Genomic DNA, 26,530 nt, shown 5'->3' with positions numbered 1-26,530 from the left:
TTCATTTTCCACTGATTCCTGCATTCACATCCACACAAACTCAACACGCTAAATACCTGGTTGCTTATATAAACAGAGACCTGAACACACAGGGTGAAAAGAGGAGCTGCAGCAATGTGCAGCACAACAAATATATGGTGTTTTTTGAAAATTAAACCATGTAAACCTATTCTGGTACAACCTCAAAATACAATTATGGACCTGAAAATGAGCATAATATGGCCACTTTCAGGAGCTGCTTTTTGGTGGGAGAAGAGTTTGTGTAGGACAGTGCAAAAGAGAGGGAGGGAGGGAGGGATGAGTCTAAAACTGATCAACCAGAGCAGCTGTCATTACCCAGCTCTCTTACTCACCTCCCCTGTCACTCTGCCCCTCTCTCCAGATTGACCAAGGAGGTCAATTGCCAATTTGCCAGTGCCAATGTCTTTGTCAGGGAACAATATTAATTTTGGCTAATTAGGACCTGAAACTAATCAGCGCTGCAGATAATGAGTTCATTTATAATTCATAAAACAAGTGTGGCGTGTTACGGCATGAAAGAATGCTGTAATGGCGGAAGCCGGACATCAGATATAGGCAGCAGCGTGGCAAACAATCTGGACACGTACACACACAAACACACAGCCGCTTAAACTTACTCCCCCTGTCTCTCTCTCTTTGGCATGTCTGCATTGCAGTCCTCTGCTGGTCATCTTACCCCTTTCTTCATGTATCTCCTGTCTTCTTGTCTCCCTCGCTGTCTGCACCTCTACCAGCCCATTTGACTCATGGGAAACAGTTGATAATTTGTAATAATGGCAGAAATAGAGTAGTGCAAATGCAAAAGAAGGGAAATGAGACTGGATAAGGATTGGGAAGAGGGAGAGATCAAGGGAGAGAGAAATGAAAGGTAGAAAATACAGGAGGAAGTGGTGCAGGGACTATAGCAGGCAAAACTGTAATGTAGAGAGGGAGAGAGGGATGGACGCAAGGAAAGAAGCAGGATGAATGGATAGGGAGCTGGCCGAAACTGTAGATGTGGAAGTGATGCACACATGAAGAAATGGGAATAGATATTGGCAGAGGGGGAGATGAGGGTGAGCGAGACTTCACAGCAGATGGACATAAGTGAGCAAGAGAGAGAGATGAGGAAGATAGAGATGCACTAGTGACTTTGCCCATATAAAGTCCAGCTGGCCTTGGCCTAGCCTGGCCAGACAGTCCACTATACTGAGATGAGCTGGACCCAACCAGGACCAGACATGCTAGTGTGGCGTCTGGAACCCAGTGCAATTCTACAACTGTTGCACCATATGGACTGGTGAGAAAACACTATTACAGATATATTCCAAGTCTGCATGCCACCTCTAAGATATCTGTGGAAAGGGAAATAAAGTAGCAGCGACGGCTTGATGCTTGTCTACCTCCACTCGCAGTGGCAAGTGGATCTTGCTGTTGAGCCTGAACCTTGCCTCTCGTTTGGCCAAGGTGGCAAGTCAAATGTTATGCTAATTCTCAATGACATTTGAGGAAAATTTAACAAGGTATCAAAATTTCACATTTTGCCACAGAAGATTGTAATAGATTGTACCAACCATGTGGTGTTGTATGAGCCGTTCACGTGCTGGTTTGAAGCAGCAACATCTGCTACTTGAGACTCGCCTGCTGGGTTTTCCCTGTCGATTTGAATAAGTCAAAGCCGGCCAATGTTTTTTGTTTTGATTTCCTGAAGAGCAGAGTTGAAAAAATAAACCTGAGCACAAGCATTGCAGAAACAAAGCACTGCTGAAGAGATTTAAAAAAAAAAAATCTATGTTAGCATTCTGGTAATGCAGATTCAGCCTATAGCTCCTTTTTATAGTGATAACTTTATATGAAGTCCTGATCTTGCTATTGAAGCCATTTTTGTTGCAGAAAGACTTATGCTACTCAGTGTTTGTTAAATTCAGTCCACCCTATTACCACTTAATAGGGCCTGAAGTGGGCACGTTATCATTTTTGTATTGTTTTTAATTTACCAGAAGAAAAAAAACCTCATTAAGTTATTTATTCTTGCTCCCTTGTAATAATTAGTTCAATTTTAGTTTGAGTTTTTCAGCTTCTTAGGGTATGGTGACGAGCACTGCAGTACTAATACTTCTACTACTAGTACTAGTACTACTGCTGCTCTTACTACGTCTACCATTTAGCATGTAGTGCCTATAGGTGGTTGTAAATTATGACGATGTAGTTCATCTGAGGGGCTTTGTAAGACCAGACACATCACTATCATTTCCATATTCTTGTTTTGCATTCATATTTTACAGTTCTTCAAATGCAAAATGTTCCTTTTTCGGTCATTGCTGTTTCAGTGTACACAGACTAGTCAGCACACATTTTTATAGGTATATTAAAATTTAATAGCAATGGAATGGCCCAGTAGCTATAATACTTGGCTAATAAACTGAATTGTTGTCTTCTCTCAGGTATTTGGTGAGGGTGACAAATAATCTCTGATTGGGAACTGTCGTATTATTACTGAAATTGTACTGTACATACAGTACAGCCCATCCAATGCAAACCAAACTAGTGTGGCTAACATTCATGTTATGAATTTTCAAAGAACGTGTTTAGAGACTTTTGTGGGCTTTTTTAATTTATTTTGCAGATACAGCCGTGCCCTTTTCTTCATCCTTGTCCAAAACAGGGAAAAAAAACACTTCTGATTCTCAGAACTTTCACATATTCGTGATTTGTCAAGAGAAGGAGCCCTTGTTTTCTGAGGCAATGCTCCACGCTGTCCCTTCCAATGACAGCCAGGGCTGGAGGTCAACTCTGAGTTGCCACAGCCTCATTCTTGACCCCGGCTCCTGCCATTCCCCTACATCCGCAGGGCTGACAGAAACAACATCAGCCCTATATTTCAGTAACACACGGGCCAAATGATAAACATGTAAACAGGAGCGAAAAAGGGGAAAGGCCAAAAGGGAGGTGTGTGGGTGGGGGTGTGTGTGTGTGTGTGTGTGTGTGTGTGTGAGTGTGTGAGATCCTTCACAATGAAGGTGGCATGTTCCATTACCTGACCATGATTTAGCTCACTCTCGGGTAATAATCATCCCTGGTGAGGTCAGCAGAGGGCCAGAGAGAGTGAGTGTAGGGAGGGTGAAAGAGAGAGGTAAATAACAGAATAAGAACAGGATTTAAAACTGAGGTGAGCAGCCAGAACTGGATGAAAAGAGCAAGACCAAAAGAAAAGGAAGGAATTGGGCAGGCGTTGCGAAGTGCCAGTGCTGATGGACATGTTGGCATGTTGGCAGGAGTGTTGCGGTCTGGGGTGGATGCATGTGTGTTTGGGGCGGGCATTTACTTTTGTGACAACGACAGGCCAGACTGGCTCAGCCGTCACTCCAGAAGCCTCAGTAGCACACAGCCAGCTGTCCACTCCTATCAGCGCTGCCTGCGTCCCTCTGTCTGGCCTCCACAAGCAGGACGGAGCGTGACGAGTGGATGACAAAAAGGAAAGAGAGAGAGAGAGCGAGTGGGAGAACAGCAATACTGCGATGGAATGGAAAATGGCAAGAGCAAAACTCGTTGCTGTGTGATTAGAGAGTGAGCGGAGCTGTGTGTGAATTTGCAGTGACAGGTCTGCCTCTCCTCACCAACGCGTGGGATGACTGTCCACTAATGTCCTTCACTGTCCTCTGACTTTTGCAATGCGACTGGTTAGTCACAGCCTTGTCACTCAGTGTTTTCATCATTTCACCATTTGGTGGTATTAGATAGCCAATCCTGGGCCGGACATCCAATCATACGCATCGTCCTCCTCAGTTCACTTTCTCTGAGCTGCATCGCTCTGAACAAATGCGGTCCAAATGAATGATTCATATCTGGACAGCAGAGTCAACTCCAAATATGCTTTGATAACCAAATGTACTGATGTTTCATGCAGGGCCAAACTAACATCTATTCTGTAATATTTGCATAATTGCCTAATGGTCTTACTTTATGTGAATTGTTTTACTTTGCCTTTAAAATATACATTTATGGTATTCATGGTATAGTTTCTGATGACATCCATCATTGTGAAACTGAAACAGACTGCAATCTTTGCTTTGTTTGTTTTTTCACAAGGTTAAAGCACAGAGAGGTTTTTGATTTTCAAGCTACCGAAACATAAACTCAATGTTGCTCCTCCAATTTGGGCTTTTTAAGTCCTACCATGAGCCATAGACCAGTTTCTATAAAAGACAACTACATACTATCCTGACACTCTCACTCACATTAACAAAAGCTCCCTGAATAAAATATTTGCGTGTCCCTTTAACCTAAAATCTATACCAGATGACTTTCAGAAAATGTTTGATACTTGTAGACAGCCACAGACAAACATTTAGATGTAATCACATGAGCATAACGTGTTTTGCAAACTATGTAAAGAAATGTGTGTATGTTATGTTTCAGAGCATACAGTCTATTCATTTAGGCGTGCGCACACACATTCAGGACGTGTGTCTGGGAGGTGTGTATTTCTCACAGGAATGGCTAAAGGAAAGGCAGAGGGTGTTCTCCTTTCATCCGTGACAGATTTAGTCATAAATCTGTTGGATTAATACACAGCCTCCCAAGGACTCTCGTGGTGTGTGTTGTTGAAACACAGGAGTCACTTAAAGCCAGACCCCGGGCACTATTTGTCTTCGGCTCTCTTCCCCATCACGGTTATTGATGTCACAAACACACATGCGAGCACACACACACACACACACACACACAAAGAGAAGAGAAGGCCAGTTAAAAATAGAGAGGGGTAAATGAGAGGAAAATGAGAGAGACAAAGGAACAAAGGAAAGAGAATTTGGTAAATGTCTTGTTTCAAAGGAGCTATTAAAATGTAAGGATTTCTGAGATAAATTAGCTTTTTCCAACAGACAAATATAACCTCCTTTTGAAGAACAACAGTTCTAATGTATAAGTAAATTGTACTCATCTGCAGCAGTTGTCAATTTGTTGTGTGTGTTGCATTTGTTTATTCGTGAAACAAAGGCTTGCCAACTTAATCAGTGAGCTTTTTATTTTATTTCCTTTTTTTTCTTTTTATTTTTTTTTATTGCTAGCTGGCTAATTGACCTCCCTGGGGAAAAGACTTTACTGTCACTCTCCATCGCTGTCTTCATCCTACAGGGAAATAAACTATCTGCATTCATCCTCTTTTCCACTATTAAAGATGCCCCCTGAACAAATACACCTCTCTTTGTATGGAAATAGAGGTCCGTGCATTAAGTTTCTGGCCACAGTTTATTTCCACATCCAACTGGCTTCCCAGACGGAGCCTGAATCTCTAGACATTAACGCGGCACACGGCACCGCTGGCGGAGAAAGCGGCGATGAGTTAATTTCAGCTCCTTTCCATCTTATTTCTGAAGACCAAGAAGAAAGTTTAATTTATCGTGTGTTTGACTGGAGGTGAGTGTGCAAGTTAATGCATGTGCCCCCAAGAGATCTCTTAAAAGGATGAACCTGAAACAATTACTTAAATCCCCTGACGGAATCTGACTCGTGAATTACCCCCAGAGTGCTTCATATGAACCATATTGACTGAAACAGTCGAGGTCACACACTCGTATCACTGCAGGGATTTTGGCTTAGAGGTGCGTTCTGCCTGATCAAGACAAATATGCATATATGCATATAGTTCAAGTCTTCAGTCATTAACCGCCTTCTAAAGTTCCCACCCACCTTGTTTCTTAACAGTTTAAAGTGTAAATTGCAGGTTAAATTTTTCATGAAGTTAAGCAATGTGCTTATTAAACATAAAGATTAGAGCTGCCCACCATTGTTTTGTATGGCTTTTTATAACAAAATGCTGAATATAATATGAAAAGTTGGTATTTTTTACAGTGGTTTTAAGCACTCCCCCTCCCTCCACTAGGCGGGGTGTGACGTCATAAGAGGGACTCCAAGACTAGAGTTACCGTTAGCTAGTCTAATGGCTAGTAGGCTAGCAGTTATATTGGAGACCTAGCTAAAATGGTGAACTATTGTGTTTTTGTGGGATGTACGAGTACATCAGAAACAGGGCAGAGGGTCCACTAGGACAAACGGCTGATTGGTGCCTGGGTGAGGTTTGTGGCTACGAAGTGGGCTGATTTTACTGCTGCCTCTGTGACCCACTCTCTCCTCTGCCTGCTGCACTGTGGCTCTGTGTGTGTGTGTGTGTGTGTGTGAAAGATGGCTGGCCAGCGAGGTTGTCAGGTGCTTGTTGAGATTAACCCCGAAAAGACAGTTAACCAAAGGTTTGTTAATCTTATGATGGACCTGCGTTGTTATATTTAAACAAACGATCCGTCAACTGCGAAATAAAAGCCTCTTATTTACGAGAGCGGTCTGAGAGACCTCCGGTTTACAGCGGTGTGTCCGAGCGAGACTATCCGAGCGACGAGCCAGCGGCCGGGGCAGGTGCTGCTGGTTGTCGCGTTACTTTATGGAGCTTCTCAACTCCGAAAACTTTTAAGCAAATTGTCAATTCAGCAACCGTTTTAGGAAGACTGCCTGTATTTGAAATCTAAACAGTTAATTTCTCACCTTATTTACATATTAATTGGTTGTGGTGGTTAACCTACACTTTACACTTTAAGTTAAATTCTATGCTCATATTTTGTGTGTTTGCACTGTAATGACCATCGGTTCATAGCTATATTGCTGTTTCTCATTTTAACAAAAGCAAAGTGGTATTTCTGCATGAATGTACACCATTCCCTACCAGTTTATGACCGTATAGATCTTTCAGTGAAGGGATTCAAACAGTTGCAGACACACACACACACACACACACACACTCACTTCCTGTAAAAGCTGGGTACAAGAAACCGACCCATTTTGTTCTAAAGGCACACAGTCCATTAGCAGGACTTGGTTTTCAGTGGTCCCTCTGTAGCGCTCTCCCTGTTATCCCAGACCTGATCTGATGCTTAAAAGTAGACAACATTGTAGCTTAGAGTCACAGAATCACAACTCGTATATGTTACAGATGCGAAGGCTTCGGTCTACAGAATATACTGTTCAATTTCTCCTCACATGGACATCCATGAAGAGACAAACGTTGCACTTTAAGTAGAGAAGAAAATACAGCCACTGTACTTTCAACACTCTGCCAGTTAGTTGAAGCCAGTATTTTTGATGGGAATGATTGATGTGAGGTAGCATGGCTTCAACTCAGGGTTGCAGATGTGTTTGAAGGCTCTCTTTGTCAGTGGATAGACAGTGTGGTAACATGAGTGGCATCATACTGACTCATCAGCCTACTGATTGGATGGCTTCAACCCTGAGGCTCACGCACACTGCCTCAAGACAATTCATCAAGTATTTATACAAAGCAGGTAAAGATCAAGATTCAGTCAGTCGTCTCTCTTTGTTTTGCCGCTGCGTTGGTAGATAGCGTACTGAACATTGCCCATATACCCATTAAGCCTCTGTGCACGAAAATTCAAAGCTATAATTCACAACGTGTGAAATTGCAGTCTTGACAGTGCCTGTCCCAGTGAATCAGCGCTCAGATGCACGAGAGGTCTAGAGATGTCACCAACATAATAAACAGGGCTTTGGCCTATAGCCTCTTTTCTGTCTCAAGCCTGAGGCCCCGAGGGCAGGGCCGAGCCTAGTCCCCGTAACATGCGCAACTCCTATTGATCCAGCAGGGATTGATGTCCTCCAGCAGCTGATTTAGCACCCCCATTGGCTCCCTTGACTTTCCTAAAAGGTTGAGTAAAACATGCGGCAGCTGCTGTGTATAGGTTAGAAAGTCTTCCTACTTTTCTTCTTCTCCTACCCCTCACTTTTCAGTCTCTTGCTTCTCCAGGCTTTGTCATTGTTATGCTTTATGGCAGTGCGTTTTCAAACAACAATGTTTTGTCTTAATGCAGAAGTCTAACATTAGAGTAGATGAGTGTATTTGTAACTTTCTTTTAACAAGTCTCACCTCATCTGCACGTTCCAAATTTCTCATTTTTTCTTTAATTTTACTTTTTTTTTCTGCTATTCTTACTTTTTTTTTCTGCTATTCTTACTTTTTTTCTGCATGTTTTACACTTTTGGCTCCCATTGTTGGCTCTTCTTCACCCATTTCCCCTGAAATGGCTTCAAACCACATATGTGTGTATGTATTCTATATTGGTCTCATTTAAATATGTAATGGATCAAATCTATATGAGCTTCATCAGCACATCTGTTGAAAAATATTTGGCGTGTTGGGGAACCAGCAGAACTTGAGTCTGTACGCTAAATAAAACTGCATGTATGTTGGTATCCTGCTTATCACAGAGCGAGTCTTGTAGGCTTTCTCTCACTTTTTTATTAAACCACAGGAGGACACCCATCTCTAAATCTACCAGGTCAGTATGGTGCTAGGCAAGTGTTGAGGTTCGACCCCCAGATGTCTTTAACTTACCTTGGCTTGTGGCATTTAGCTCTGCTTTGGTTGTTCTGGCTTGACCTTACTGTCGGAATGCAGAAGGAAACTTCAGGATTCGGTATTTCAGTTTGCGGGAGAGGTTCAGAGGACAATGGGAAAGAGAAAGGTGAGGTAGAGAGATGATTCCTCCAGCCCATCGCTCTTGTCGTGAGAGCAGTGTTGCAGAGTAGAGGAGAAGAGGAGGGGCAATGTTAATGTGCACTGTATCATTCATAACAGTAATACTGGCATCACTTGCTGCTAAATAGCATCATTTGTCAGGGAAAGAGCTTGGTGCCACAGTGTTACAGATAAGAACCAGAAGGATACCTACACTACACATGCGCACACACACACACACACACACACACTATATATACTTTTTACAATACTTGTGAGGAATGTTTGGGATTACAGCAGTGCTTTAACCAACCTTGACGCTCAACACTTTGTGCCCTTACCTTTTACGTATTCTAATCCTAAATCTTTCTAATCTAACTCTAAAACTAAAATCAACTTTAAATTAATCCTAACTTCAATTGATGATCAATTAAGCCTTAAAGAGATATTTTGCTGATTCAAATCCAGCTGTGTCATTGCAGTGTGAGGTCTGCCGAGATACTGTTATTTATACAAATACAGTCAAAAATCGAATAATAATCACACTAGCAATAAAATGTCACTGTTCTTCCATATCTTGGACAACTCTGTCTTTGAGGACAAAGTATGTTCACCTACCTAATCCCATCTATTTTATTTTGTCAATATATGTTACTTTGGGCAAAAATAAAAATCTGACAATCTAAGAACATTAAGAGTCATTGGAGCAAATTCATACATAAAGTGCAGTACAAAATCCTAATCTAATATACATCTGCTCATTCAGCAGATGTAGACCTATTCCAGCCTGCCGGCTATCCTTAGTAGAGAATCTAACCCATATGCTTAACGGGTTAGTCTAAGTTTGCCTCTTTTTTTCCGGAGTAGAAGTTAATCTTCCACAAGACTTGCTCTCTGAATGATTTTATAATAATTAATTTGTTATCCTTCATTCAAGTGTACGTCTACCCACATGGAGCAGACAATTCCTCCACAGTCGAGAGGGTTGGAAGGAGGAGGAAAAAAATCAGTTAGTTATTATTGATGACTATGAGTTAAAATGCTCAATTTGCACCGTCTTCAACAAAATTATAACTCATATTGAAAGAAGCTGAATTTGCATAAATCTCATTAGACTCGATGAGAGGAGTTCATAAATCGTTATATTAATTAGTCATTTTTGCCACCCTTTCATAGGAAAATTGGGTGTATTAATAAAACGAGAGGGGTGTGTGATTGTGAAGCCTAATTGGTCTTTGTGTTAAGGTTTTTGGTGCACAAGTGACAGGCTTGATTTAGTTTGGCTTCACCTCTATTGTCTGACCGAGAGCCTGTAGGGGGTGTATGTGTGTGTGTGCGCACACGTGTATATGATCTGCGTATTAACTCTCCCATCCATACAGTCATATGCAATACTCTCCTTTTTCTATGTAGAGTGAAAGGTGGAGCTGAAGCCTATCCCAGCAAACATTCTGTTATTGAGATTTGTGTTCATGGTGAGAATTAATGGAACAAGTGAGAATTAGGGTAGAATGGAGTTACGTTGGTGTTTGGGCAGGTGAAGGTATTTAGTTATAACATGTAACTTTTTTAGCTCACCTCTACAGAGCTACAGTTCAGCACCATGGACAGTGTCTAATCCTTTCTGGTGGTCCCTGTTTCCTCTTTTTGGGAAATCAATGAGTAATGCTGCTGCCTGCAAAAAATATCTGGTGCTTCTCTACTCGGATGTACATTTACATGTAAATGTGTGTCTGTTTGTGTTCTGCGAGTCGAAAGAGAACATAATACATATTCATAACCATTGGGGCCCATTGTGTGTGACTGATATTGGCATACCCTCCCCTTTAGCCCATTACGATACCCTGCCCAAGCAGGCCTGATGGCGCTCCACCTCTGGGTTTGATTAGTCAGCCTGTCTGAGCACTAGTGTCTGTGACGAATGAAGCCTGTGAACCACTGCAGCTTCAATTAAAAACCCTTTGCCCCTCTACCCTTGCACAGGGTAGTGTGGATTTGTGTCGATGCCATCTTTATCCTTAACATGAAAATGCAGCTTGCTGCACCCACATGATTTTAGTTCTTTTTGGACGGTGTCTAAATCAGTCTTTGCCCTGACATTGAAGGTCAAGTTATTTCCTCCTTTTTTTTGTGGATTTAGTGGGTAATTTTCAGAATACTTAAAGGAGAGGAGCAGCTAAAAAAAAACATGCTGAATTGTGATTTTCAGGCACGTAACAATTATGTTTCATTCAAATGCATCGGGTTAAGAAATACAATGGCATGTTTCTTGAAAAGCTCCAAAAGTAGTTAGACATTCTGACCGTTGACTGTCTGCCTGGCAGGTTCATCAGTGGCCCAGCTGAAAGCAGAGGACCCTGAGGGGGAACCTCTCCAGTATGGTGTTTCAGGAGAAGAGGCCATGAGGTATTTCTCTGTGAACAAAGACACTGGTGTGGTCTGGCTTCGACAGCAGCTCGATCGTGAGGTATGAACACCAAACCAACGCACACGTTTACACATTACCAAAGCAAATGCATTGTACATAAAAAAAAGACACTCAGGAGAATTTTGAAATGGGAGATGGAATGTAAATTATCAAATGATGAAAGAGCGGTGAAAAGTGCAATGCTCTTCAGCGGGGAGGCATGAAAAAGAAAAATAAGAGAGTTCAGAGTGGCATTTCTACAGTATGTCTTTGTATTATCTGCACTGCTCTTTTGCACTAACATGTCCATGCAAACGTTATGCTGATGCATGTCTCCGTCTTCAACAGACCAAGTCAGAGATGCAGGTCGAATTCTTCGTGAGTGACATTCAAGAGGTAAGAGACAGATTTACACTGTGATCACAGTTATGACACCTCCCGTCACGCGCCGACACCAGGTTACAGCCTGACTAAATGTCACATAGATGGCTTCTCTCTCGACCAGTCTCCCTTTCAGTCTCTTGCTTTCATTCTTACCCTTATTTCACTCTTTCTCACATGTAATCATCCTGACACCTGTCTCACTCAACACAGTTTAGTTACTGAAACACAATGAGGTTTCGCCCACTCTCCCCCGTGGGTAATCTATCACACACTTGTCCTGTTTTCTTCACTCTGAATCTTAGCTTGGTGTGGGTATTACACATTTTCAGTGACTACAGTTCTCTGATAAATAAGTTGTGGAGGAGGCTTTGGAACAACTTCACCAAGGTGTTTCCTCCCTCAGGTGGTCAAAGACACCGTAAACATCCAGATTGGAGATGTGAATGATAATGCTCCATCCTTCCATGGGCAGCCTTACACCGTCAACATCCCGGAGGTAAGCCTGACAGAAAGATATTTAACTTATTAACTTAATGTCCCCAAAGTAGTAGTACAATAATTTGTGATGCAGAGTTTGTGAGGCACCTCTTCCTGCAGAAAACTGAAAAAGCATCATATGTAGGACAATTGTTATGTTATATGTTCACCTCAACTAAAATTCACCTCAATGTTATAACTATTTTTGCAGTAGTAAATGTATAGTGGTTACGTCCAACTCCTGGTGATCATCAACAATTCACAGTGCTTTTTTGGTCTCTGGTGCCCTGGAAAAGCTGTGTTTTGCTGCACCTGTGATCTTCTCACGATTTGAGGAGTTTTCTTTGAGCTCCTGTTTAGAGAGTGTGCTAACAGCCTCCTTTCTATATTGGAAGAAAAACACTCATTGCATTAGAGACCTCAATCTCTTTTCTCCTCTCTGTTTCTCTGGCTTCTCGGTCCTCTCTGAATCTGCTACCTCCCTCAGCTCTCCCTTCCTTCCATCTTTCTCTCTCCTCTTCGCCCTCTCCCTCATCTAATCCTTAATAGAAGTAATTGCCAGAATGGAGTGGAGGACTTCAAAAAGGGGCTGAACTCCACACAAACGCACATTTTGTTGTGTTTATATTGAGCACATAGCCCTTTCTGAGTCGTCACCAAATCTTCAAAGCCACTGGCTTTTTCTCTCCCCAATCCATGAAGTCAGACAAATAAATGGGAGAAAGGAGGACCGTTAAGACGAGGCTTTTTCGACCACCCACAGGGAAGGTTCTCTCAGGCCAATGCAACCACTGCTCAGTTGTGTGGGACTTACGCTTATAGTCCACATACAGACTCTGCAAACAATACGCTTCAGTTTAGCCTCCGGAAAGCCATTAACCAGAGCTGTGTTTGACCCTCAGTCGCTTACATATTGTTAGTTCCCTTACATCACTCAATGAATTACTGCTTGTGTCAGTCCTTCCCTCCTAGTGCTTACAAAATTCAAGCTTTTTTTATTTGAGGCAATGGGTTGTGGTAATATATCTTTAAAACACTAAGCACTGTGAACACAATGAGACAATACAGTCAAAATAAAAAGGCATGCCTTTTGTACGCGACCACAGAGCGAGACTAATGCAGGTGGAATGTGTTTTATCACAAATCTCAATCACTTTATTTGTTTGTGTGCCTTTATTATAGATGAGACACAGCAAATTCATTCATATTTGTATGACTGTATGTTGCAATTACAATGCAGCACAGAGTCCAATCTGTACACGGAGAGCTTTTCATTAAAGCCTTGTACCTCCTTCCATCTGGAAGTAGGAGTTTTTGGGAACAATGTTTCTTCCTCATTGTACCCGTTTCCCCTTCCTCTACCCTTTTCTTCACCTTATCCTGTTTGCCCACAACTTTTGTTACACCGGCATTTTTATGGCCTCATTACCTCTTTGACCCTAACTGACCTCTAGCGGGCGAAGCAAACATACTGCGACATCACTCCATCATGCTGTCACACACTGTCTCACTGGTCATGCCAGAGTAACTGGCTGTTAACGTACAATCAACGCTACTAGATAGTGCTGCTGAACTTTAGCACACAGAGAAAAAGATGGGAAAGGGTGATGGATGTGAAGGATGGCAGAGGAGGAAAAGTAAAGACAGAAAGACAAAGGATTGAAATGATGGAATTTAACACACAGATACAACAGATTGACAGAAGCCACAAAGAAAACAACTCAAAGGGCTTTAGGGTTGTTTAAACCGAAGAATCATTAGGGGAGGAAGTATATTGAGGTGGGCCTGATGCAGCTCAGCAGTGAGCAGATGAAGCAATGTGAGTGGTGAGCAGTGCAGTAGGGAGAGTGGGGGAGAGTGTGTGTAAATGTCGTTTTAATTTGTAGAGCCATAAAGAGGGTGAAGGGGAGCAGGTGGGCTGCTAGCATTCCCTCTGTCAGTGCTAATGAGCTGGCCAGATTTACAGCATCCACACACTCAGGCAGCCAGCAGCAGAGACTGGAAACAAGAGGTGAAGACTATCACCAAAAATAATGTTTTGATAGAACAGCAGATGGGCCACAACCCAAATCCATTATTGGATGAGATGATGGAGTGAGCCTCCAACATACTGAGAAGTGTTTTTCACATTCAGCTGGACAGGTAGTCCTCCTATACAGCAAGCCCTATATCGAAAAATTCAAAATGTTTTAAGTGTGCATCTGTGTACTACAGAGCTGCTGTCTGAGCAACTGTGAGACCATCCATGGCTTAAAGAACAACCCTGCCCAGAAACCCTCACACACACACACACACACACACACCCCCCGGCTGTCTGACCCTCACACTCCCCCACTAGGAGTCGGTCTCTCTGTCAGTGCCCCTGTGATAATATCAAATGCCAGCACTAACAACTTTTCAAGTGTGCCCAGTGTGTGCCATCCCCTGTGGTTCCATACACTCCCCCTGACCCTCACTTGTATTCTTCTGCTTCTCTTCCTCTGCAGTCTCTTCTGCCTTAAATGCCTGTTTCTGTCCTATACACATACATCTGCACAAAACACATTACACACATTATTGGATCATACACATTCACCTCACATGTGTTTCATCATAGTGTGTGTGTGTGTGTATATATATATATATATATATATATATATATATATATAAGGAGCATAGTAACAGGAATCATCAGAAACCTGAGGTTATTTGTTCCTAAAACAATTATAGGTGACTAATGTTCAATTAAAATTATCTTTTGTTTTGTGGCACACTGCCCCAAAATAGAAATCTGGCTCGTTTATTTTATACATACAGTATATCTATTTGATTAGTCAATGACTTTTATCAGTTGGATAATTGAGTGTTTGCTGCTCACAGGCACTATAACCAGTTGAGTAGATGAGAGGAAATAAAACCAGCATGGTTTTAGCCCCCAACTTTTGGCTATTACTTCCTCTAAAACCTTAAACTTAAAACACACAAGCACACACACACACACACACGAATGCACTCATATTTCCGATAATATTGGCAGAGAGTGTTTGAGAGCTCCTATTATGCCTGTGAATGAGCTGCTTAGTGTTTGATGTGGGCTCTGGTAGCAAAAGAGAGGCACCTGCTTTTTGATGTGCCCTCTGTCGCTGTCAGGTAGAACATAGATGAATCTGTTACATGTCTTTCTTCTTTGCCTTTTTCACTTCTGAAAGCTGAAATTCATCCCTAATCTTTCATCGCCTTCTGCCCTGTATCTCAGCAGGTTACAGCATCCAAAGGTAATTTGTTTACCAGGTTAAAAAACAGATATTAATATCTCCCTCAGTATATGGGTGACTAATATTATTGCAGTTGCAAGGTTCACTGGGAACTTAGTCTTGTTTGTATGGGAATACATTTATTTTGTATTTTGCAAAATATTTGTGATTTAACTTCTCCTGCACATAGAATGAACGGAAGCCAACACACACACACACACACACACAGCCTCCTAGAAGATGGATTTAGGCCATAATGATTTCAGTATCATCTTTTCTGGTCTCTCTTGTAGTGTAATTGAATCTAGTGGTTACTGAGCTGAGTGGGAGCTGGTTGACAGGCACAGGCCTTAAAGAGAATTCTGCCTGACACTAAGACCCTGAGCCCCATAGGGAGGGATCGAGGGATTTAGGGAGAAAGAGAGAAAAAATGGATAAAGTGAGAAGGTTAAATGGGAAGCAGTCAATATTTTACTCACCTCAGGCTCCATTTATAACTTTCTCCTATTTGGTGCTTAGGACCCAATTCTAAGCAAAAGTTGTGGTTTCTCAAAAGAAAGTATCCTTATTGAAGAATTTGCAGGAGAAATATTCTCCAGTTTTTGATGGCATATAAGAAGCTGTTCCTCCGCATCATGTCTTTAATAATGAATACAGTTTGAAAAAAAAGTGTTTTTGGAAGTGTTTTTCTTTCTCCATCTGTCCATATGATTGTCTGACAGCACTGCTTAGACCATAGCACATGATCATCCACTACAAACTAATTTAAACTCCTCCATTCTTTATACAATGCAAATACAGTACACATGGCCAGTTTATCTACAGTTCTAGAATGGTCTACCAACTGTTTGTTCACATATTTCATTTTATTTATTTATTTTTCATTTCACTGATGTTTTTTGTGTATGTGTAGGGGGGCATTTTACATCTGAAGATATTCAATATAGATATAAACTTTAAGAAAGTGCTTACCACACATGAAACCAGTATAAAGGAGTGAGTGCAGTCATTCACATCTATGAATGATTATTCATTTGTGGATTTCAGTAAGCCTTTAAGGGCAAGATGGTCGCTAAAGTGAGTTGTCACAGAGGACGTCGTGCCTGTAGAACAATTTTTCCACTCATCCTTTCTAGTCCAGGGGTTAACGCAACAAATACTGCCTGGGCATCACGTATGCTGCCACTCACGAAGGTAAATCACCTCCTCTTCCTCCTTTATCTTTCTGTCATTTACTTTATCCCACTGAGCATGAAGAGCACCTTGATTTGCGTGCTACACAGAGATGGGTGCATATTTGTCTGTCAAAAAAAAAACTAAGGCTCCTGTTTAGGAGTGACCATCAAAAAGTGTTTTCCTTTTTTTCTAAGGGGGGAGGGGGTGGGTGAGAGTAAGGTTTTGAGCACACAAGGAAAGACTGAGTGAGAGAGGCAAGATTGAAGGGGTGAGAGAGAACGGCTTGCACTCCCAAAAGCCATTAAAGTTTGATTCACCCACTCCTCACTCTTTGAATAAATCAACCTGTCGTTCCCTCTCTCCCTTTCTTTCAAGTGTGTGGGTCCCACCCCTCCATCCCCACCCCCCACCCTGCCTTTGGCACTCTCCTTCCCTCTAACACTCACTTGGCAGAATTGTGAATTCTGACAAGGTTTTGCTAACAATGAAGACCGTTGTGCATCCTGTCAGTCCCTCCATATTTTTACGGCAACATGGGTGATTGTGTTTATGTTTAAGATTGAAAGAAATACCGAGTGCTAGCTTTCATCGCTATTTGCAGTGTGTATGATACCATGGTTATGGAAAAAAAAAACTCTTCTGAAAGAAGAATTGTGTGTGTGTGGGGGGGAAAGTTGTTGAGCTACAAGTCGTGCCTTCAACCTCACCAGGGCTCTAATTTGGCATTATGCAAATTCCTCAGCGATTCTTTCTTTCCCTCTGTCTTCGTCTGTGTCTCAATATGCATCTCCCTTCCTATTCATCTGTTTTCCTTCTCACTGTTCCTCAGACCGTGGCTAGATTTTCCTTAATAGACCTTTTATAGCCTTTCCAATTTGCTCAAATCTGTTTTGGCTGTCACTTCCACAATTGAGATAGTAGGGAGAAAGGCATTACAGAAAAAGTGATGCATCATAGAGAATTATAGAGGAATAGGAATACTGTTGCTACCAACGGTTTTTCCTCTTACTTGTTGTACACTGGTGAACCATACATACACAAAAGCTTGCTGTAGAGTAAAATATGATTAACTTGAATCATACCTTGTACTAATATCTTGTACTCTCTTCTGTAGAAAGCATCACTGACTTGTCAGTGAAAGCAATGCTTTAGTTAAAATATGATTTATTTTGCTGTTACTTTTACTGTTCATTTTACAGCTCAGATTGCAGGTTTTACAAAGCTATGTTGCAGCAGGCACACATGACAACCACAACAAACACCTCACAAACTAATTAAGGTGACAAACAGATGTTGAAGCTCCAACTTACAGCCCATCTTAGTCAAATCTCTGCTACGTTTTCAGGTTGTCTTTCTACTCAGGCTGATGGTGTCTAGCAGGGTCTTGTTTGGCACTTATAGAACAAACCATCCATTTTGCCCCACTAGCTGAGGGGACTGACGGTGGCTATATTGGTTGGTCTTTTTAATAATACAGTTCCCAGGAAGACTACTAGCTGCTTGTCTGAACTTTTCTCTAGTGTCCCCTAAGCTCATACATACAAAAGAAATTGAAAACTAAATTGAATGGGTGACCATGATGTTTATTTAGGCATTCATGTCCCCCCAAGGGTTTAACACTTTGTATTTTGGACCCTTTGTGGTTGTGTCATAGTTTAACAGGATGATTGCAAAGTGATTCACCACACTGAACCAGCTTGATTTTAATAGCCCCACCATCACATTTTATATTTTGGCCTTACTACATCTAAGGCTTAAAAAGCAATTCATGATAAATTCACTATATGGTTCTGCACCGTATTGGCTGAAAGCAGGGCTTTTAGTATTGTTTTCTCTGAAGGATTTTCTCAGTCTTTGAATAGACAACAACATGTACAGAGGCGATGTGTGTACAGCAATCTTCTTTAAATGCAAGGACTTTGAAATTAGATTCAAAGCCTTCGTGGAAGAAGCATTGTACAATGTATCATGTCTTGATATTATTTTCAACATAATGACATTTGATGATTTATGAATTTTTTTTAGATCACATCACAGCGTAATTTTAACTTTTCTGTCCTGTAACAAAATTGCTCCATAGCTTTCATCTAAATTGGTCCACATGTACCTCTTGTTTTCCATCACAGTTCCATATCTTATCATTGCTGTGTGCAGTTTTTCTGTCCCTGTTTAGTGTGCACAAGTTTCAAAATGGATTTTATTCCAACACTTGCCCCTATATTCCTCCTGGCACGTCTGCGCTGCGTTTCGGAGGCACTGCGGCCCATGGCAAAAGCAATCGCGCTCATTCAAGTCCATGCTTGATATTCCACCACCGGTGTCACGGTGTGTCCCAGAAGCATGCGTGAAGCTGCTCTCTGCTCTGCTAAAGATAGGCGGCAGGTCTGTTTTTAGTGTCTGACTTGCTCGACGCCTCTCAAAAGCTGACAAAAATCTTTTAAACTTTCTCGCTTAAAATGTTTTAAAACTATTTTAAAACTATTTTCGTAAAATAAGAGATTGTAATCCAAACGTGCCGCCATTATGGTCGGTTTTGAAATCCGGGAGCAGACAAAGCGGGGCGATCTCTTCTGTGAAAACAACGCATATATGGACATGTACCATAATGGTACATGTCACCCTGCTTAGAATACAATCTCTTATTTTACAAAAATAGTTCACCGAAACGTGTTTCTGAAAACATTTTAAGCGAGAAATAGAGTACAGTTGCCGAATCTGTCTTCATTTCAGATCGACAACGGTCAATTTAAAAGTTTTTTTCATCAGCTTAGAGAGTTGGTCTCATTTGCATAAAGTTTCCTGGAGCGGGGGACTCGGCAGCCCGCTTCTCTTGAGTCCCCACGATGCTACCAGAATGCATTGCACGTCTGCTCCCATAGAAATGAATGGGAAGCGTGGAAATGACGCTGACCATGGACACGTACCATTAGAATCCCAGCAAAGCTGTTTCTGACTGAATGTGGGTAAGGAACGTTCTGAAACTAGGAATTAGCAGGAATTGGCATGGATTGAACAATGAACAAGGAATAACGTACAAAAGTATTGTGTGGTAGCCTCTCCTTTCGTCCGGGAGTACAGCAGAACATACAGAGTTTGTAATTATATATTCAACTGCAGGTGTTTGGTAGGTTTTTACCTTTGGTCAATTACCAGATCTATCGAGTGAAAGTCTTTCATTTTATTGGACATAAGTCAGAAAGAAACAAAAAAGTCAGTATTTCTTTTAAATAAGCACGGTCTGTTTTCCCTGTAGTCACCTACTAACACTGATACCAGCGACTATCACCAAGGTCTTCCCTCATCCAAGTGAAAGCCCTTTCCTCCTTGGCTCTCTTTTCCGTTGTGTCCCCAACATAAGTGCTTTGATGTATAATTGAGTTGTGTGCACGACCGCTCCTCTCCCCCTTTCTTACACTCTATCCTCTGTGCCCCCAGGACCCGGCTTATAGAAAAGGTAGGTTAAAAGGGGAAAGAAGAAAAAAAAAATGGGACGCTAGAAAGGAAATTGAGACACTACTCATTAGAGAGATTTTGGCAGGAGAGAGGCTATTGGATTGGACAGCTACATTATAAGACAAGTGTAAAGCAGCTAAGAGCTACTACTAATACAGTACAAACCGTAGGCGAAATTTCAACAGTTGCTACAAATTAATCAATAAAATGCTATTATGAAATGTTGGATGAGCAAAGGCGATTGAGAAAGTCAAAGGCGCAGACAGTCGGCACTCCTCTCATTGAGCACTCCGTAAATGGTGTCATGTCTCATCAACAAGATATAATTTAATTTGACAACATCACATTCTACTAATTGAGATAAAGAGAGATGAAAGGGGAATGAAACAATGTAAATAACAGGTTGGGATATGAGTTTTGCTGTAGGAAGTACCAATTACCATGTAATGATCACTTTATACAGGAGATAATTGTACACACGTTGCCATTCTGCATTAGTGTCATTGGTGCTGCCAGTGTTTTTTTTTTCTTTCTTTTCTTTCTTTTAGAGCTCTATCATCCTACAATATGCACACAGCTTAAGCCTTGTAAACCTTAGGTACATTTAGCTGTTATAGCTCTTGACCGCGTCCATCTTCTTCCTAAATGCAGTGCTTTGCTTGCTTATCTCTCTGTCCCCACTCTTCTCTGCTGCAGAGCTACATGAAGTGATTGCAAACGGACCCCAGTAGTGCTGCGGTTTCTCTGTACAGGCTCTCTCTGTTCAGATCTGTGTCTTACATTTAGTTCAGTTCTATTCATTATCATCATTATCATTACTTTGCAGCCTACTACCAGTGTATGACAATACTTCTCTCTAGCAAATGTGTTGGACAAATGTGCGTTACTGGCATGTGCATCAGTGTGTGTCAGCTGAGGTATAAATGACTCTCTGACCAGAACAGATGGATAGTAAAGACCTAAATGTTGTAAAATAATATATCCTGAAGTGTAGATTCAAAGACTTTTGGCAGGTTATTTGAGGATTGAAATTAAAAAAAATTTAACCAAATTGCTTTAATTTCTACCAGGCTGAAATGTCTGCCTATATCCTCTCCCTCTCCTTATTTCTCTCACACTTAAGATGTTAAATAAAAAGCCTGCATACTAATGCATATTTCAGTGATCTGTGTTAATTTGCCCATCAAACACCCCAGTCCTATTTGAGTTCCCTAGCTGGTAAGCAGATGGAGGCTATTTAATGCTCTGGTTGTATGTTCCCTGTTGGAAGTCAGAGATGGGAGTGTTGGGTTTAAGCGCACACACACACTCGCACATGCTATCCTTTGGGGAGTAACCACTGGCATCCTTGAAGCTCTGGAGTAATGCATGGGAAATTAAAGGCACCTGGGGTCATAGTGACCAGGAGAAAGGCAGCCTAGATATTTGCACTCCAATGTGTCTGCAATGGTTTGAAGTCTGAATTATGCATTAGATGGGATGCATGTATATTTGTACGTGTTAGTGTGTTTTTGTTTCTGTGGCGAGACAGCTGAGACATTAAAGGCCCTATTTTAACAATCTAAGTGCACGCCGTGGTGCGTGTCCAAATCTACTTTTGCTAGTTTGACAGAGGAAAAAAGGGTCCGTGTGCCGGGCACATGGTTCAAAAGTGTTGTACTTAGTGTCTTCATGAATTCATAGGTTTTGGGTGTAACATGCAATAAACCAATCAGTGTCATCTCCCATTCCCTTTAATAGCCAGATGCGTTTGTACCTTGGCGCATTGCTATTATGATGGCGGATTTGCACCATAATATTTTTATTTGTAATCTTTGTCTGCTGCTGCGCTTCCCTGTGTGTGTGTGTGTGTAACAAGCATAGTGTGCGCATGCTGTGCACAAGCCTAGGCACATTTTACTAATTCACTGTTAAAATAACAATGAAATGCTGTGCTATTGACTTGAGACCAGATTTTTGTTGGTCAATGGCGCGATCACTTTTTGCTACCTCAAGATGGAAATACGCGGGAGATCACGTGACCAGCACCCGCAATGGTCGCAGGAGACTAGGGTTCTCGTACCCACCTCCGCATTACATAGATTAACCAGGTCTGTTACTTTTTCTTTGACGCCAAATTGTTTTGTCTGCTACCACAGTGACTCAGTGGAATGCCTGCAGGAGCAAAAAAGCAGGGCTTGTTGCCGTTTACCTGGACGCAGAAATCTACCATAATGGCGGCGGCTATTATGGCTACTGATGCTAGTGCGGACTTGAACATGGAAAATGTTATAACCAAGGTCTTAGAAAAGCAACAAAATGTGCTTGAATCAGTGGTCCGCAACGCAGTGAAGGAAGTATTAGCAGAAATTGATACCTCGCTGCAACACATCAGGACAGAGCTTGAGAGACAGGGAGCTACAGTATGTGATCTGGTACGACTGGACCAGACACAAGGGGATAACAGGTAGATGAGTTGAAACATGGTGACCGCCTGTGTTGATGACCAGAAGAAATTTCGGCATAAGCTAGCCGAAATGGAAGACCGATCCCGACGCAACAATGTACGCATCATTAGACTGAAAGAGCAGCGAAAAAGATGATCCAGTTGGATTCCTGCAACATCAGTTACCGGTGTGGATCCCCGCCTTACAGAACAGGGATATCATCGAAATTGACAGAGCACACAGAATCTACGACAAGGGTACAACGACACATAGATATCAGGACTGCCAAGCAGTCCTTCAGGGGGCGAGACAAGTACAGCAGAAAAGCCTGATTCGCGATGTGACATCAGCCATTAGTGTTACAATACCAACCCAAACTAAAATTACATATTTGGGCATTACCATGCACGCAACACTACAGCGAGTTATCCAGGACAACTATGAAGCGATATTAAGTAGTGTTCAAAGGGATCTGGCCAATTGGTCTGCGCTGCCGGCATCACTACGGTCCAGGATCGCTGTTGTTAAAATGAACATAGTTCCTCGTTTGAATTTCTTAAGTACAATGATCCCCTTTCCCCATCAATACATTTCTTGAAGAAACTTGATACCTTAATGCGGCAGTATATTTGCACTGTTGCTATTATACCGGCGGGATAAATGACTCTTGCGCCCAACGCAAATCTAAAATGGGTTGGTCTGAAGTAGCTACAGTGGGGGAAATAAGTATTTGACCCCTTGCTGATTTTGCTGGTCGGCCCACTTACAAAGAATGCAAAAATCTACAATTTTAATCATATGTACATTCTAACAGTGAAAGACAGAATCCCAAAGAAAATTCCAGAAAATCACATCATATGAATTTATTAAAATTGATAACCATCTGATGAGGAAAAACAAGTATTTGACCCCCTGGACAAACAGCATGTTAATATTTTGTAGAAAAGCCAATATTGGCCAGCACAGATGTCAAACGGTTTTTATAGTTGGTGACAAGGTTTGTGCACATTTCGGCAGGGATGTTGGCCCACTCCTCCCTGCAGACAGCCTCCAAATCATTCAGGTTCCGAGGTTGTCGCCTGGCAACTCGAATTTTAAGCTCCCTCCAAAGATTTTCAATCGGATTCAGGTCTGGAGACTGGCTAGGCCACTCCAGAACCTTGATGTGCTTCTTCTTCAACCACTCTTTTGTTGCTTTGGCGGTGTGCTTAGGGTCGTTGTCGTGCTGAAACACCCATCCTCGACCCATCATCAGCTCTCTCACTGAGGGAAGGAGATGTCGGTCCAGAATTCCACGATACATGGCCCCGTCCATCCTCCCCTCAATACGATGGAGTTGTCCCGTCCCCTTGGCTGAAAAGCACCCCAAAGCATGATGTTGCCACCACCATGCTTGACGGTGGGGATGGTGTTCTTTGGGTTGTACTCGGTGTTCTTTGCCCTCCAAACACGACGAGTTGAGTTGAGGCCAAAAAGTTCTATTTTGGTCTCATCTGACCACATCACCTTCTTCCAGGCCTCTTCTGAGTCGTCCAGGTGGTGAATGGCGAACTTCATGCGGGCCTGTACATGTTTCTTCTTGAGCAGGGGGACCTTGCGTGCGCTGCAGGATTTCAATCCATGACGGCGTAGTGTGTTACCAACCGTTTCTTTTGTAACTGTGGTCCCAGCTGCCTTCAGTTGATTCATCAGTTCCCCCCTTGTGGTTTTGGGATGATTCCTCACCGTTCGCATGATCAGGGACACCCCACGAGGCAAGATCTTGTGTGGAGGCCCAGACCGAGGGAGGTTGGCGGTGGTGTGGTGCTTCTTCCATTTCCTGATAACTGCACCGACAGTTGATCTTTTCTCTCCAAGTTGCTTTCTGATTCTCTTGTAGCCCATCCCAGCCTTGTGCAGATCAACAATCTTGTCCCTGATGTCCGTAGAATGCCTTGCCCATGGTGGTGATGTTGGATGCTGGTTGTTTGGGTGTTGACAGGTGTCTTTTATACAGGTAACGAGGTGAGGCAGGTATATTGGATGTAGATAATTGGTTCGGATTGGGGCTGTGTCTTAAAGAAAGACTAACTGGCTTGTAGGAGCCAGAATACTTGCTGTTTGTCCAGGGGGTCAAATACTTGTTTTTCCTCATCAGATGGTTATCAATTTTAATAAATTCATATGATGTGATTTTCTGGAATTTTCTTTGGGATTCTGTCTTTCACTGTTAGAATGTACATATGATTACAATTGTAGATTTTTGCATTCTTTGTAAGTGGGCAAACCTGCAAAATCAGCAAGGGGTCAAATACTTATTTCCCCCACTGTAGGTGTGTCTCACATTCCCTTTAAGAACAGGCACGCTTGTTCCATGGAGCGTGATCCTCCAAACGCACCATCTGCACCTGTTGTGCCCCTTCCTCCTCCCCCCACTCCATCTCCGTCCAGACGCTCCACCAGGAGCACATCGAGTGTCCAATCCCACCTTAGTTCAACATCACATCTCCTTAAGTCCTCTAATATTTCCTCATTTATGTCATCAACACATCCATGATTTATGGAAATGTTGTGTAAAACACAACAAGCAACAAAGAATGCTGCGACTTTTTGAGGACTGTACTGTAAAGTGCCTCCTGATCTATCCAAACACCTAAAGCGCATTTTCAGTAATATTTTTCTTTTTCACGCTACATTATGGCCAAGCATGCGCCCCTAAAATAGCATCTGAATAACGCGCTACTGACTTTAGACCCTTTAAAGGAGAATTCCGGCCAATTTTTACGTTAATCTTGATCGCTATAGCTACGCGAGTACTTTCGATAGAAAAAACCCCGACCCAAATCAGTGCAGGTAACACGGAGAAGCTGCAGCTACGTACTACAAGCGTCCCCTGAGCTAAAACGGCAGTACTCGGGGCAAGTTTTAGAGTGCCTTTGTGCCTCTTAACAGACACAATATGCAATTAATATGTCTGTGCCACATGAACAGGGCCCTTACGTGTCAACAAGATGCGTTTTCAACTCAGATATTGTTTAAATTCACCTACCCTGGTCCCTGTCTCGATCCTGCCAGTAGCTAGCTTGCTCTGCTAGCTGATAGCCGTTAGCTGCCGTTTGGTGAGTGTATTCAGACAGGCTTCTGTGATAATCATCCCGATAACAATCCACGGAGGGGTGGTGGTGTGGCTATGTCCTCCAGACGACAGGTCATGTCACGTCTTGAAGTGTATTCCCCCCTAAAAAAAACAATAGTGCTGTAGTAGCTGTTAGCTGCTAGCTGCCCTCCGGTGAGTGTGTACAGCCAGATAGCTGTTAGCCGTTAGCTGTTAGCTGCCGTCCGGTGAGTGTATTCAGCCAGGCATCTGTGATAATCATCCCAATAAAAATCCACGGAGCGCCCGATGGTGTGGCTATGTCCCCCAGTTACTGAATGCTACCTTTAGCTTGTGCTTGGAGCAGCAAGTTCATCTGCCTGTTTCCCCTCTGTCTGTCAGTCTTGTTCTTTCCAACTCTTGAGGCTAGTTCTTCATCTGTATACTCTGGTTCGAATAAATAAGGATGACCATCAAACGCAAAAGGCTCTTCCGTGTGTTGCATATCTGCTATATTCTTCATACTCCAAGCTTCTTCCGTTATAAACAACTCCGCTTTTCACTCTTCACACACACTACGCTCCAATCTGCGAATTACTGTTTACCTTTTTCTGCTACAACTGAATTCCCAGGAGACCGCGCGATGCAACAGCTAGGCTTCAGTAACGCTATTACTGTGCAAGCCACAGACATCGTTTATCCCGTTTCCATGTAGTTACATAGTCACTGATATGGTCATAACCACTACAGTGCTCAATTACCTATTTTGAGGGGGAAATAATCTAAACCTTTTGCTGCAAAGGCATGATCTGTCCTATGCAGGATATCCACCAACCCACCGGGCGCTCCGTGGATTTTTATTGGGATGATTAGCACAGATGCCTGGCTGAATACACTCTCCGGACGGCAGCTAGCAGCTAACGGCTAACAGCTATCTGGCTGTACACACTCACCGGAGGGCAGCTAACAGCTACTACCGCACTATTGTTTTTTTTAGGGGGGAATACACTTCATGACCTGTCCTCTGGAGGACATAGCCACACCACCACCGCTCCATGGATTGTTTTTGGGATGATTATCACAGAAGCCTGTCTGAATACACTCACCAAACGGCAGCTAGCAGCTAACGGCTATCAGCTAGCAGGGCAAGCTAGCTACTGGCAGGATCGAGACAGGGACCAGGGTAGGTGAATTTAAACAATGTCTGAGTTGAAAACGCATCTTGTTGACACGTAAGGGCCATGTTCTTGTGGCACAGACATATTAATTGCATTTTGTGTCTGTTAAGAGGCACAAAGGCACTCTAAAACTTACCCCGAGCACTGCCGTTTTAGCTTAGGGGACGCTTGTAGTACGTAGCTGCAGCTTCTCCGTGTTACC

The 26,530-nt window shown here is 42.5% G+C and overlaps 1 protein-coding gene across 5 annotated transcripts in view; it reads left to right on the top strand.

The window, feature by feature from the left end:
- cdh23 (cadherin-related 23) overlaps positions 1 to 26,530 on the top strand; it is a 207,775-nt gene that overhangs the window by 35,981 nt on the left and 145,264 nt on the right. For all 5 annotated transcript variants that reach the window (XM_028603317.1, XM_028603313.1, XM_028603314.1 and 2 more), the window contains 3 exons: positions 10,846 to 10,988; positions 11,277 to 11,324; positions 11,716 to 11,808. In XM_028603317.1, the coding sequence (XP_028459118.1) occupies positions 10,846 to 10,988; positions 11,277 to 11,324; positions 11,716 to 11,808 (284 nt within the window). The remainder of the gene's footprint in view (positions 1 to 10,845; positions 10,989 to 11,276; positions 11,325 to 11,715; positions 11,809 to 26,530) is intronic.

Source organism: Perca flavescens, chromosome 17 (genome assembly GCF_004354835.1).
Source record: "Perca flavescens isolate YP-PL-M2 chromosome 17, PFLA_1.0, whole genome shotgun sequence".
Classification (NCBI taxonomy): domain Eukaryota; kingdom Metazoa; phylum Chordata; class Actinopteri; order Perciformes; family Percidae; genus Perca; species Perca flavescens.
Note: the sequence above shows the minus strand (reverse complement) of the source record. Positions and strands in the feature narration are given on the sequence as shown.